The following is a 14,787-nucleotide window of genomic DNA, read 5'->3' as shown; positions in this document are numbered from 1 at the left end:
CTATTCATTTGCCTACTTTTTATGCAAATCCCCAAAATAAAGGGGAAAAGATTTTGCACACTTTAGATGTACACAGGCAGTTGCGATATTATCTGGACAGAACTAAAGGGATAAGGCAGTCTCAGCAGTTGTTTGTTTCTTTTGCTTTGAGTTCTCAGGGCAAGCCTGTGTCAAAACAAACTATTTCTAAGTGGATTGGGTTTTGCATTGCTTTCTGTTATTCCCATCATGGCAAGGAGATTCCAGCTGGGATTAGGCCTCATTCCACTAGGGCTACTGCCACTTCAACAGCTTTTTTGAGGGGAGTGGCAACCAAGGATATTTTGGAGGCAGCTACTTGGAGTTCAGTGCATACTTTCTCTAGGCATTATCACCTGCCACTTTACTCTAAATCCAGGGCTGGTTTTGCCACTGCTGTTTTGCAGGGCATCTTGGCAGCTCCTGCTTCCTTGTAGTTAGCCATCCTCCCTTACCTCTGCTTTGGGATTCTACCCAAGTGTAAGGACTGCAGCAATGTGAGATGAAGAACATAGTACAGTTTTGTACCTACCATAAATGTAGATGTTCAAGATCCACATTGCTGCAGTCCAATTCTCCCTCCTTCCCTCTGTAGTTAGAGGTGGTTGTGTGGGTTGGGTTGTACATATTGTGTATTTTGTATATATTGTACATATAGTTAGTGCAAGGGTGGTGGGTTGGTTGTTTGCTGTCTTTTGGTTTTGACCTTTATTTTTAGGGTCTTCTGACATCTGGGGCAAGAAAAGACTGAGGATATGACGTCGGTCATGCGCATTTGTACCCTGACGTCCTGATGTCAGTCAAATGCGCCTTGACCGACGTCAGCCTTATACTTTGATATTCGGGCCGACCGAGGACAGCGGACTACCCAAGTGTAAGGACTGCAGCAATGTGGATCTTCGAACATCTACATTTATGGTAGGTACAAAACTGTACTTTCGTACGAGTGCCGGTCGGCCGCTACTTGAGATTTCGTTTACGAAATTGAAGTTGAAGACTTCTAAAGCTAAGTACCCCATTGGGGATCCTTTTTTCTTGCTCTAACCGATGTCAGAAAAGTTAACAAATGTCTAGCTTGTGGAAAGCAAATTACCACCCTGTGATTTCCATTCTTACTGCATCACCTGTTTAGGCCCAGACCACGACTTCCTTCACTGTCTTGTGCTTTGTTCATAGCCCTCATCATAGCTAAATACTTTCGCTCTCTATCTCCGTATTCCGAAATGGCTTTGGTAAGCCATCCAACTACTGATCTGAAAAAATGTAAGGATAAAGATCAGACCGCACAGGTCCAAAACTGCCAGCGACACTTCCGTTAAGCTATTTGCAAGTTTGCCAGTACTCAGAGTTGCTTTTGCAGGCCGCTGCTGAGACCCGTTCAGAGTCCGGTATGCTGTGAGACTCAGACTACGGAACCTGCGGATGTCTCTCTTTGGGTCTGGAGCCGCTGTGCAGGCACTGGCTTCGGAGGAAGTTGTTTACACTACTGATACTGGACACAGACTTTTGCATCTTCAGTTCTTTATAAAACTACCCAGTTTAAGGCCCAGAGTACGAACTACGCCTAAAATATTGACCCAAACTCAAACGCCTGCTTCCTTGCCTCAATCTCGGATGCTTAAAATGACTGAAGACCTTATGCTGATTAGGGTAAGCCAGCCTAACCCTGCTAAAAGGAAGAGAGTTCGCCAGCAGCTTTATCTGACCAAGAGTCCGGAGTCTTTGGATTATGAAGACATGCCCTTATCTGCTTATGAGGATTCAGATGCAGAGGAATCCCTTCCTTCTGCTTCTCCTCCAGAGGATTTCTCTTTTGGTGAAACCCTATATACTGTGACAGAGCATTTCCTTTGGGAATGCCAGGATTATCCTCAGTCCAAAAAGACTCTGGGAATTTTTAGATTTACCACAACACAGACCCTTAGCTCTTCCTCCTGTTATGGATGTTGATGATTTAATGGAATCCAGTCTAACTCCTGATACTCTACCTCCTGCTCCCAACAAACCTGACTGGTACTACAGAGTCCCTGACTCTCTCAAATTTATTTTCAAAGATCCTACTGCTAGGCATCTCCCAAGGACCTATAGGAATAAAAGCAACCACAGCTAAGAGTCCCACCACTTCAAACAGGGATTCACGAGCCTTAGATGGGGTCAAAAAGTATATACCTCTGCAACTCTTGCCATTAGATCATTAAATTGTCAGTTCCACATGCTGAAATACCAGCAACATACTGTGGAACTTATTAAACAAAAATGATCTACTTTCCCTGACTGTGCAGAAAATAAATTGCAGGCGCTTATGCATTCTGCAAGCCAAATCAATAAGCATACCCTGCAATGTGGGTTTGATCCCCTAGAAGCATCCTGCAGGGCAGCAGTCACATGTTCTGTACTTAAGGCATGCTTGGCTTAAACGGACCTTGCCAGATCATGTCAAATCAAAATTATTGGACGCACTACTGAACAAAGACCATCTGTTTTGCACCAAAGCAAGAAGAGGTTTTAAAAAAGATGGAAGAAAAAGCCAAGTCTATGCAGACAGACTTTTTGCAGGTCCAGCCTTAAGATTCAGTAGACACTGCCTCTCAAAACATTGTTCCTTTCCAGCTCCCTCAAGGCCACCTCAGACTAGATCTAGGGGAAGCAGACCCCCCCCCCCCCCCAGACAGCAGTCTCAGGGTATGTAGACATCTAAGCAATGGAGTACCTCCACTTCTAAAACATTGCTAAGCCACCCTTATGGAAAAAATTTGCAATTTCTCAACTCCTCCCTTCACCTCTGCCCATCTGCTTGTGCCCCTAGGAGGAAAACTTGCCTCCCATGCAAAAAAAAACTGGACTTCAATCACCAGCTATTGATGGGTCCTCAAGTGTCCCAGGGGTACAAATTTTATTTCCACACACTGCCAACCCCTAAAGGGTTCCCAGATCTTCCTCCAAACCAGTGGGCAGAGGCACAAAACCAAGTTCATTCCCTGCTTTCCATGAGTGCAATTCAGCCTGTTCCTGCAGAACAGATAGGCCAATGGTTCTATTCCAGACTTTTCCTGGTACCCAGAAAAGAATTCACCTCCCACCCAATCTTTGGATCTATCCAGTCTAAACACCCTCCTAGTGGTACCAACATTCAAAATGCTCACACTACAGCAGCTTCTCCTTATGCTGTCCAAAGATGCCTAGTTAGCCACCCTAGACCTAAAGGAGGCCTATCTGCATATCCCAGTCAGACTCTTGCAGGAAATATCTAAGTTTCAGGGCAGGATCTATGCATCAGTTCTCTGCACTTCCCTTGTTTTATCCACTGCTCCCAGAGTTTTCACAAAATGCCTGGCTCCAGACATTGCTTTTTGCAAAGAAATATCCAAATTTACCCTTACTTGGACGACTGCCTGATTCAGGCAGTCAGGAAAAGCTGTTACAGCACCTGACATTAGTAAAGGACCTACTGACCTCACTGGAGTGTGCTCTATAATCGAAAAAAAATTCAAAGTAGTCCCCAGTCAAACAGTTGTTTTCCTGGGAGACAAGTCTGGACGCAGCATTCCAGATGTCATTTCTTACTCCAGAAAAACAAGCCTGACTCCTTCTCTCAGCTGGCCACCAGAACCCAGTAATCCGCAATGAAAATCCTGCAAGCTCTAGGGTTCATGGCCTCCTGCTTTCTACTAATTCCATATGCCAGACTGCATATGAGGAAACTTCAGTGGTACTTAAAAGGCCTTTGTCACCATTCTCAGGACCTGGAAAAGATTATACCTATGATACCTTGTCTAAGGAAAGTTTTTTTTGGTGGGCAGCAGCATGCAACCGCAGCAAGGGACTTCACTTTTTGCAAATGCACGCCGCCTAGACCCTAACCGCAGATGCGTCGGACTATGCCTGAGGTCCACACCTGGAATGCAGGTGCATTCAGGGCCACTGGAGCCCAAATCAAATTCATCTGCATATCAAAAAGAGATGCTAGCTGTTCAGCATACTCTAACAGCTTTCAGGTCCCTACTCTCCGGTGCCTCTACTAATCAAAACCGACAACACCACAGTGATGTGGTACATCAACAAGCAGGGGGAACCCATTTTTACCCACTCTGCAGGCTAGCCATGACCCTTTGGAACACTGCTTCAGCAATGCATATTCACCTGCAAGCTCAGTTCCTGCCAGGCAACCAAAACTCTCTGGCAGACAACTTAAGCAGAAATCTCCTAGACCTACACACAAACCACAACACCTTCAGCCTTATGACCCAGAAATGGGGTACCCCAAAGGTGGAACTATTTGCCTTCCCCTACAACCACCAGCTTTGCAAATTCTGCACCAGGAAACCTCACAGCAAGGCCTGGAAGGTGGATGCCCTATCCTTCCAGTGGGCAAACCTCTGCATTTCACCCTCTACCCCTTCTTACAAGAGTATTACTCAAAATAAGGGAGGAAAGACCAAGATCAATCCTGATTGCCCCAGACTGGCCATGCCAACATTGGTACCCACTACTGCACAGTCTCACTGTTGCCTCCTTGGCACCTCCTCCAGATTCCAACTCTTCTTGCTGAGGAGGAGCCCGAAGCAGAAGCAGCAGGGAGGGAGAGTTCTTGCATCCACAACTGCAGACCCTGAACCTGGCAGCTTGGCTTATTCCTTGACTTCTCCTCCAGTGGCCAGCCTAAGCAAGCAGGTCCTGGATGTCATACATGAAGCCAGATGACCCAGTACTAGAAAATCCTATGCCGACAAGTGGAAAAGGTATTGGTCCTGGATCCAGACTAAAGGAGCTGGCCCTGCAGAGCCCTCCTTACCTCTCATCCTGGATTACCTAGCAGACCTACTGCATAGGGCCTTTCCTTCTCTTCCATTAAAATCCATGCCTCTGCCATCTGTGCACATTACAGCACTGAGCCACCTCTCTTCTCACACCCTCTCATCAAGCAGTTCCTGAGAGGGGCTAACAACTTAAGACCACCAAGAAGAGCCCCTACTCCTGCTTGGGACCTTAACTTTTTGTGTTGGAAAAGCTCATGCTACCCCCCCTTTGAGCCTGCAGCTTCAGCAGAGTAAATTCCTCTCTTGGAAAACTTGCTTCTGGCCATCACTTCAGGTAGAAGAGTGTCTGAGCTACAAGCACTTATGGCTGTGGAACCCTTCATCATTTTTCATGCTGACAGGGTCTCCCTCGGGTCTAACCCAACTTTTATGCCGGACGTGGAGTGCAGTGTGGCTCTACCATTCTATTGATTTGCCGTCCTCTTTCCCTAAACCTCATAAGGGGGAAGGATCCTGCAATGTTTAGATATGCGGACAGCTCATATTCCGCCTGGATAGGACTAAGCCCTTTAGGACATCTGACCAGCTACTAGTCAGCTTTGTACCAGGGGCAGAGGGCAAGGCCATATCAAAACAAGCAATCTCTAAATGGATAGTACACTATATCCATTTCTGTTACAAACACCATGGGAAACCACCCCCACAGGTGGTCAGAACACATTCCACTAGGGCATCTTCAACCTCTGCAGCCTTTCTCAGAGGCGTTCCTACCAGGGACATCCTGGAAGCTGCAACAGTTCTGTTCATACTTTCAAGCATTACCACCTGCCTATCTTCAAGTCTAGGGCAGGCTTTTCCACTGCAGTGTTGCATGGCATCCTAGCCAGCCCCCAGTCTTCTTGACTGCCTCCACCCTTTTCAGTCCTGCAGGGCATTCTAGCCAGCCCAAAGTGTGATGACTACAACAGTGAAACACAAACATGGTGCAGTTGTGTACACTTACCATAAATGTAGATGTTTGTTTGTATTCACTGTTGCAGTCGTCACACTTGGGTTGTCTGACTGCAGGTAGCCCTCAGTCGGCCCAAATACCAGAGTCTTAGTATTTCTGCATCGGGTTTTGTCGCCACTTCATGATATCAGGTCATCAGGGGTATTAAAAACAGGCAGCTGATGCCATTACATCAGTCTTTCTTGCTGAGGAGGATCCCGAAGCAGAAGCAGTTCACATGTGCTGGTCGGCCGCTACCTAAAATTTTCGTTTTTAGAGTTGATAATCCTGACGTCTTCTAAAGCCAAGTACCCCATTGGGGATCCTTTTTTCTTGCTCTAACCGATGTCAGAAAGTCAACAGTTGTCTTGCCTGTGGAAAGCAAGTACCTCAGATTCATTCTTACTGCATCACTTGTTAGGCCCAGGCCACGACTTCCCTCGCTGTCTATTTGTGCCTTGTTTAATGCCCCAACCATTCATCGTCTGGCTATTTTGTTGCTAAATTCTTTCGCTGTCTATCTCCATATTCTGAAATGGCTTTGGTAAGCCACCCGACTGCCGATCTTCCGAAAAAACATAAGGCTAAAGACCGCATAGGTCCAAAATTGCCGACAGCGCTTCTGTTAAGCTAGCCGACAATCCGCAGGTATTCAGTGAGATGCCTTTGCAGCCCCTGATTCTTTCTTTTGTGGATTCACAGGTCTCTCCTGAGATCCATTCAGAGTCCGGTATGCCGTGAGAATGCTTCGACTATGGAACCAGCAGATGTCTCTACCTTGGACGGGTCTGGAGCTGCTGTGCAGGCACCAACTTCTGAGGGTATTTTCCGACCCACCGATGTTCGAATCAAACCAATGACTTTTTTAGTCACAACTAGAGTTTCTTAGGCCTAGAGTTCTCACTACACCTAGAAAATGACCAAAGCGCATGCTCAGGCCCCCATGCCACAAAAACAAATGCTTAGAATGGCTGAAGACCTTATAACGGTAATTAGGGGAAGCCAGCCTTCCCCTGCTAAGAGACCAAGAATTCTGTTGCCTTCAGATTCTACAGACCAAGAGTCCGATGACTGTGACCCTTCTGATTAATGGGACATACCCTCATCTACCTTTGAGGATTCAGATGCAGAGGAATCCATTCCCTCTGCCGCCCCTCCAGAGGATTTTTCTTTTGGTGAAACCTTGCATGCTTTAAGAGCATTTCCACTGGGAATGCCAGGATTATCCTCTGTCCAAAAAGAGAGACTGGGAATTTTTAATTTCCTCAGCACAGGCCTCTAGCTAATACACCCTGTCCTGGGTGTTGTAGATGTCTTCATGGAATCCAGTCTTACTCCATACCCTCTACCACTGGCCCCTAGAAAACCTGACCGGTATTACAGAGTACCAGATTCTCACAAATGTCTTTAAGAATCCTACTGTGGCTCCAGATGCCAATTCCCAGGGGCCTAAAGGTATTAAGGCTACTACAGCCAAAATCCCTTTTCCTTCAGACAGGGATTCCAGAGCTTTAGACAGAATAAGAAGGTATATAGCTCTGCAACTCTTGCCGTCAGGGCATTGAATTGCCAGTTCCACTTGTTTGGAAGTACCAGCAACATGTTATGGAACAAATTAAACAAAAAATGGTGTTACTTCCAGATTGTGCAGAAAATAAAGATTTGCAGAGTATAGGGAAATAGTGTGGGGAAGTAGCAGCCAGGGAATTATGGCTAGGCTTGTATAGACTCTAGGGCTGATAGCCTAGTACCAGCCTATGAACAAGAGTTTATGCATTCTGCAAAACAAGTTAGTAAGCATACTTTGCAGTGTGGCTTTGATGCCCTAGAAGTATCTTGCAGGGCTGCAGTTATTGGATCTGTACTAAAAAGGCATGCTTGGCTTGAGGAACAAACCTTGCCAGACCATGTCAAATCCAAAATTACTAGACACTCCTTTAAATCAGGACAGTTTGTTTGGCACCAAAGCAGAAGAGGTTCTTAAGATGGAAGAAAAAGCTAAATCTATGCAAACTGGTAAAGAATTCTTACAAGTGCAGCCACGTAGATTCAGTAGACATTGGCCTTCTAAAACTGGTCCTTTCCAACCCCTTCCAGACCTTCAGTCCAAACCCAGGGAAACCAGACCACCAGGACTACAGTCTCAGGGTATGCAGAGATCTAAAAGTACTCACCTCAAATACAGAGTGGCAAACCACCGCCTTATGGTAAAAGTTCGCAATGACTTGTCGGTTACCTTCCCAGCCCTGCCCAACTATTTGCACCCCTAGGAGGAAAACTTGCCCTGCATGCAAAAAAACTGGATTTCTAAACATTGTATCCCTGGGATACAGATTCTACTTTCACTCACTGCCAACCCCAAGCAGGTTTCCAGACCTTCCTCCAAACCATTGGGCAGAGGCTCAAAAGCAAGTACTTTCCCTGCTCAATATCAGGGCCATTCAACCTGTTCCAGTAGAACAAAAGGGACAGGGTTTCTACTCAAGACTGTTCCTGGTGCACAGAAAAGGGGGCTCTTGGCACCTAATCCTGGATCTGTCAATTCTCAACACCTTTCTGTTGGTCCCAAAATTCAAAATGCTTTACCCTGCAACAGCTTCTCTCCCTATGCTAGCCAAGGATGCCTGGTTAGTCACCCTAGACTTAAAAGAAGCTTATCTGCACATCCCCATAAAGGAGTCTTGCAGGAAATATCTACGCTTCAGGGTAGGCTCTATGCACCATCAGTTCTCTGCACTTCCCTTTGGTTTATCTACTGTGCCCAGAGTATTCACAAAGTGCCTGGCTCCAGCCATTGTGTACTGCAGGCAGAGAAATATCCACATTTTCCATACTTGGACGATTGCCTGATTGAGGCGGACAGTCAGGAATTGCTAATTCAGCACCTGCATGTGTAAAAGACATATTCATTTGGGTACACCATCAACAAAAAGAAATCACAACTGGTGCCCAATCAAAAAACTGTATTCCTGGGAGGAAGCTTAAACACAACTTCCCAGATGGCATTTCTCACTCCTGAAAAACAGGTTTATTTGAACAACTACTTCAAAAAATGGCCACAAACCCAGCTATCTGCAAGGAAAATACTGGAAGTCTTGGCGTTCATGGCCTCATGCATTCTGCTAATTCCATATGCAAGACTGCGTATGAGGAAACTTCAGTGGTACTTGGTCTTTGGTGCCAACATTCTCAGGACCTGGAAACAGTCATTCCTATCATTCCTTGTCTAAAGGCAGAGTTCTTTTGGTGGGCAGAAGCATGCAACCACAACAAGGGACTGCCTTTCACTCAACCCCTAGCCACCCAAATCCTGACTACAGATGCATCAGACTATGCATGGGGGGCTCACATGGCAGGCAAGTGCATGCAGGGAAAGTAGAGCCCAGGACAAATTCTCCTGCACGTCAATCAAAAAGATGTTAGCTGTACAGTATGCTCTGACAGCCTTCAAATACCTAACCTTTCCAGGACAGCTGCTGATAGACACCACCACAGTTGTGGTACATAAACAAGCAGGGGGGGAACCCATTCTTAACCACTCTGCAGGTTGGCCATGGCCCTGTGGAACACGGCCTTGAGCAACCAAGTGCATCTACAAGCTCAATTCCTGCCAGGCAAACAGAATTCACTGGCAGACTTGAGCAGAAATCTCCTGGACCCACAAGAGTGGAAATTGGAGCCAAATACCTTCAACCTTCTAATCCAGAGGTGGGGACACCGGAGGTGGACCTCTTTGCCTCCCCTTAGAACCACCAGTTGAGCAAATTTTGCACCAGGAAGCCTCACAGCAGGGCCTGGAAGGTGGATGCCTTGTCCTTCAAATGGGAAAACCTCTCAATTTATGCCTTCCCCCTCTGCCCCTCCTCTCAAGACCAGACAGGACAGCCCAAGGGCAATTCTTATTGCCCCAGACTGGCCACGCCAGCACTGGTATCCACTCTTATGCAGTCTAACAGTGGGACCCTGGCATCTAACAGTGGCACCCTGACACCTTTATCAGACCCTTTCCCTGCTGTCTCAGCAGGAGGGACAGAGTTTGCATCCATAGCTGCAAACCCTAAACCTTGCAGCCTTGCTTATTCCCCTGAATACTCCACCAGCAACCCTCAGCAAGCAGGTGCTGGAAGTCATTCTTGAGGCCAGAAGGCCTAGTACTAGAAAATCCTGTGCTGAAAAGTGGAAAAGATATTGTTCTTGGAATCTGTCGCAAGGAAAGGACATGGCTATGCCTTCCTTACCTCAAATCCTTGATTACCTAGCAGAGCTACTCCACAGAGGCCTATCCTTCTCCATTAAGAGTCATGCCTGTGCCATCTCAACTCATTATAATACTGAGCCACCTCTTATTCTTACCCTCTCATCAAACTGTTCCTGAGAGGGGCTAACAACTTAAGGCCCCCTAGGAGAGCACTCACCCCTGCATGGGACCTTAACTTTGTACTGGAAAAGCTCACGTTCCCCCCTTTGAACCTGCGGCTTCATCAGAGTTAAAATTCCTTTCTTGGAAAACAGCCTTGCTTTTAGCCATAACCTCAGCTAGATGAGTGAGTTACAGGTGCTAATGGTTGTGGAACCCTTCATTATTTTCCATGCTGCCAGGGTTTCCTTCAGGACTAACCTGTCCTTTATGCCCAAGATGGTCTCCAGTGTGGCTCTAAACCAAGCCAGCCATTTGCCAGCCTTCTTCCCCAATCCTCAAAGGGGAAAGGATCCTGCACTCCTTGGATGTGCACAGACAGCTCAGGTTCTACCTTGACAGGACTAAACCTTTCAGAAAATCTGACCAGCTGCTATACAGCTTTGCTACAGGGGCAGAGGGCAAGGCCAATTGAAGCAAACCATTTCCAAATGAATAGCACATTGTATCCATTTCTGCTAAAAGCACCATGGAAAACCTACCGGGGGATCAGAACACATTCCACTAGGGCTACTTCCACCTCTGCAGCATTTCTCAGGGGAGTCCCTACCAGGGACATTCTGGAAGCTGCAACCTGGAGTTCTGTACACACCTTCACCAAGCATTACCACTTACCCATTGTTTCTAAATTCAGAGCTGGATTTGCTACAGCAGTCTTACAAGGCCTGCTAGCCAGCCCTAATTCCTTGAATGCCTCCACTCTTCCTCAGCTTTGGGAATCAACCAGTGTGATGACTGTAACAGTGAAACACGAAGAGCATAGTACAGTTGTGTACATTTACCATAAATGTTGGGAGTGTATTCACTGTTGCAGTCCTGGATTCCCTCCCTCCAGCCCCCTGTTTTTCTTTCTCCTTTCTACATATCCTCTATCTGGCCAGGTTTTATGGCAAGGGTGTTTACTTTTTACTGGTGGTGTTCCACACCATATATTTGCTTCCTATTTGGGGGGCTCCTGACATCTGGGGCAAGAAAGACTGATGTAATGGCATCGGCTGTCTGTTTTATACCCCTGACTACCTGATGTCCTGGAAGAGACCACATCCAATGCAGAAATCTCAAGACTCTGGTATTCAGGCCGACCTGAGGGCTACCTGCAGGCAGATAGCCCAACAGTGAATGCACTCTAACATCTACATTTATGGTACGTGTGCACAATTGTACTTTCTCCCCTCACATCCAAGTCTTGCGCTATGATTCTAATGTGGAATGTTGCTGGGGGGTTCTGTTCCACTGCTCAACAGAGCTGGACTGGTTTGTCTCAGACCTTTGTTGAAATGTTTGAAAAGGATAACTTTACGTGCCCAGTTAAATTTTAAATTTAAAGTAGATTGCTTGCATCCCTTTTTCCTGTTTATTTCGGTGCTGTTTTTGGAAGATTATATTCACCAGAGAAGTAGTAGTTGCCTGACATTCTGTTGCATTATTTCAACTGTTTTTTGTAACCAGCTTGGTTCTAGCTTTGTACTTGTGTATGTACATCTTTGATGCAGTGAAATCATGATCCTGTCACATTAATATTGAAAACAGGTGTCTTTTGCACTGTTGTGCCTGAATTGTTGCCATATTCTGCATTTTTTTCTCATTCTGTCTTTTAGTGTGACCACACCATACAATGCAGACTTTGACGGAGATGAAATGAACCTTCACTTGCCTCAATCCTTAGAGACACGAGCAGAGATCCAAGAGTTGGCTATGGTACCAAGAATGATAGTCACACCCCAGTCCAACAGACCTGTTATGGGTATTGTACAGGACACTCTTACAGCAGTCCGAAAATTCACAAAAAGGGACGTTTTCATGGATAGGGTGAGAATTTTGCAACGTTGCTGTGTAGCTGGTTAAACATTGGGATGCTGATGACTTAATTCTTTTTATATTTTTGTAGTATTTACTAAAATTGTGTGCAAGTCTACTTGAATCTTCAACATAATCTTTTAACAGTCTTTGGACTTCTAGTTTAGTGCATATAGTTTGTGTGTGGTCATCAATTGGCTTTTATGCCTGCTCTCAAACATAATCTTGTGCATGATATTCCACCGAAGCCTACAGTACTGTCTGCCATTCAGATTGGGATTAAATCAGGTTGTCAAGTGATCCACCAAACCGTTTTGGATTTTTGTTTGCTGGTTCTTGAACCTGGTGTCTTTGTTCCATCACATGGGCAAGAGTATTCATTTCATTTTGCTGGAAATAAGCATTTAGTGAGGAGAACCATATGTCCTGTTCTTCTGTTGCAGTATTCTTAACATGAGGGCGTTGACTGCCTAGGCAACCAGATGTTTGCCAATATACCAAAGTCTTACTACTATTGGGTGGGTGGTATGTCTCACAGGCAACTATCCAATGTAGACCATAAGTCCTCTACATGAGCACCATCCTCAGAACTTTTGCCACCAGTCAGATCACCAGTCCTGGATGTCGCTCTGCTGCCAGAATCGCAGTTTCCATTTAAGGTAAGTGCCCCATTGGGGAACCTTTGTATCTATTGCTGCTGTTTTTATTTTTGCTTAGTTAATGTCATCCAAGAAGGGGAAATATGAATGTGGAAGACTTATTCCACACAAGGATAGTCACTCAGTGCCTTTTTATATCTTGGACTCCACCAAGACCATAAAAACTGTTATATCTGCCGGTCCTTCATCCCAAAGACCCTTCACAGCAGACTTTTGTCCCTTGCTATATACTTAGAAAAGCAGCACCTGAAAATTATTGCCAAAAGCGTGACTGGATGGAGGGTTCTTCTGGCCCGACAACTGAGCCTGCCAAGCAGAGGGCCAAAAGACCTGGTCCCCAAGCTGAAGCTGCAACTCTCTCCACGGACGTCTCTATCGAAGCCAACGATAGCCTGGAGACATGCTCCCCTTTGGATCTGGATCCTAAGGCAGAGCCAGTTTTACAGGCTGCCTTAGAACTGGATGTCAGCACATCCAGGGAGGACTCAGACATCAGATGCCGATGTCCATGGTGAACCAAGGCTCATTCTGTCAGAAGGGCTTAGAGGAATCGCACGGACCTTAGTGAGGGAAGAAGTCTACTGAGATGCGCTTGAGTGCAGGCCTACATTTGGTCCCCCTAATTTACACCAGATGGATACTCCTAAGAAAAAGCAGAAAACCAAACATTCCTCATCTCCTCCAAAGTCTGAGTGGCAAAATGTTGCCCAGGGATTGGTCAAGGCCTGTTGGCCCTGAGGTCTTCCTTTTGGGCCCCTTCCCCCTCTCTCCTAGTGACCTACTTCAGAGGAAGATTCTTCCTCTGAGGACAGGGATTTCTTAGTCTACTCCTCACAAGTTCTTCATTAGACTATGCTTCCCCAAGAAAGACTAATGGGACAGACTCTCCTATAAATATCTAATTCGGGGAGATCCTTCAAAAAATGAGACCATTTTAAATGGGAAAGTTCACAAATGTCAGAGGTACAAGAGTGATATTATGACCTCCTCCAGGTGGAGACCCCTAGCCCCTCAGCAATCCCTCTGATTATTCCTGCCTTTCTAGATGCCTTTTGTTTCCACTTCCCTGCACCCTGACTCCCAACCTTTGTCCTCCAAGAAGCTGGACAGATGTAAACTGCCTCAAGACTAATTTTCTATTTGAGGTACCTGTGGCAGACCAGTCTTACCTCCGTAGCCTCTGACAAGGCCTAGAGATCCCTTCCTTCCACTTCCCTCCTCTTCTCTGATAAAGACAGTTGGCAGAGAGGTTGGGGAAGAAAATCTACACTTCAGCTTCTTTAGCCTTCAGGGCTTTGAATTACCAAATGCATATGACTATTCTATGGAACTCGCCTCACAATTATCAAATTGTATTTGATATGCCAGACTCAGAAATATAAAGCCTTTACCGCTTCCCTAATTGCTGCATTCTCTCAGGTGACCTGACTCCATTAAATGCAGCTGTGATGCCTGTTGAGGGTACCTTCAGAACTGCAGCTGTGATGCCTGTTGAGGGTACCTTCAGAACTGCAGATGCTGCTTCAGCACTGAGAAGGTTTGTCTAGTTGAGGCTTCATCCCCTCCCTGAGGACATCAAGGAGAAGGTCATGTATGGTCCCTTTGACAGCTCAGCCTTTTTTGTTAAATCTTCAGCTGACTTTCAAGTCACTGCAGGAAAAGAGCAAGGAATTAAGTCTTCAAACGTTCTGGTCTCTCCAGTTCCTAAATTTCACAGGAACTGTCCTAAACTGATCTTCCGCAGGCAATCCTTGCCCACCCAACCCAAGCCCTCCAAGGGGAGCAAGAAATCTCATTACTTCTCGGCTACCTCTGCTACCTCTGCTTCCCATGCTGCCAAGCAGCCTTTTCCTGATGGAGCAGGTTCTTCCTGACTTCTCAAGACTCACTTACAGTACCCCTCCAGTCTCCCTAAGCCTGTCCCTTTCCCTTCCCATCTGGGAATCCGTAACATAAGACACCTGGGTCCTGTACATCATGACTTGGCACAAAGTGCCCCCTTTCAGGGGTATCTCACAACTTCCTGTATATCCGATTTCTCTTTCCCAAAGTATTGACAGATCTGTTAAACAGCAATATGGTGGGTTTTCACAGACGAAAAGGGAACAAGCTTCTACTGTCGCATGTTCCTGGTTCCCAGAAAGGAAG

At 46.1% G+C, this 14,787-nt stretch overlaps 1 protein-coding gene across 1 annotated transcript in view; it reads left to right on the top strand.

Moving 5' to 3' along the window:
* Positions 1–14,787, top strand: part of POLR2A (RNA polymerase II subunit A) — a gene marked incomplete in the record, with an annotated part of 2,048,627 nt that overhangs the window by 454,264 nt on the left and 1,579,576 nt on the right. The window contains 1 exon segment of the mRNA XM_044077036.1: positions 11,782–11,992. Coding sequence (XP_043932971.1) covers positions 11,782–11,992 — 211 coding nt within the window.

The sequence above is a fragment of the Protopterus annectens genome, chromosome 7.part0 (genome assembly GCF_019279795.1).
Source record: "Protopterus annectens isolate FY-2018-M chromosome 7.part0, PAN1.0, whole genome shotgun sequence".
Classification (NCBI taxonomy): domain Eukaryota; kingdom Metazoa; phylum Chordata; order Ceratodontiformes; family Protopteridae; genus Protopterus; species Protopterus annectens.
This window is presented reverse-complemented; position numbering and strand designations above follow the sequence as displayed.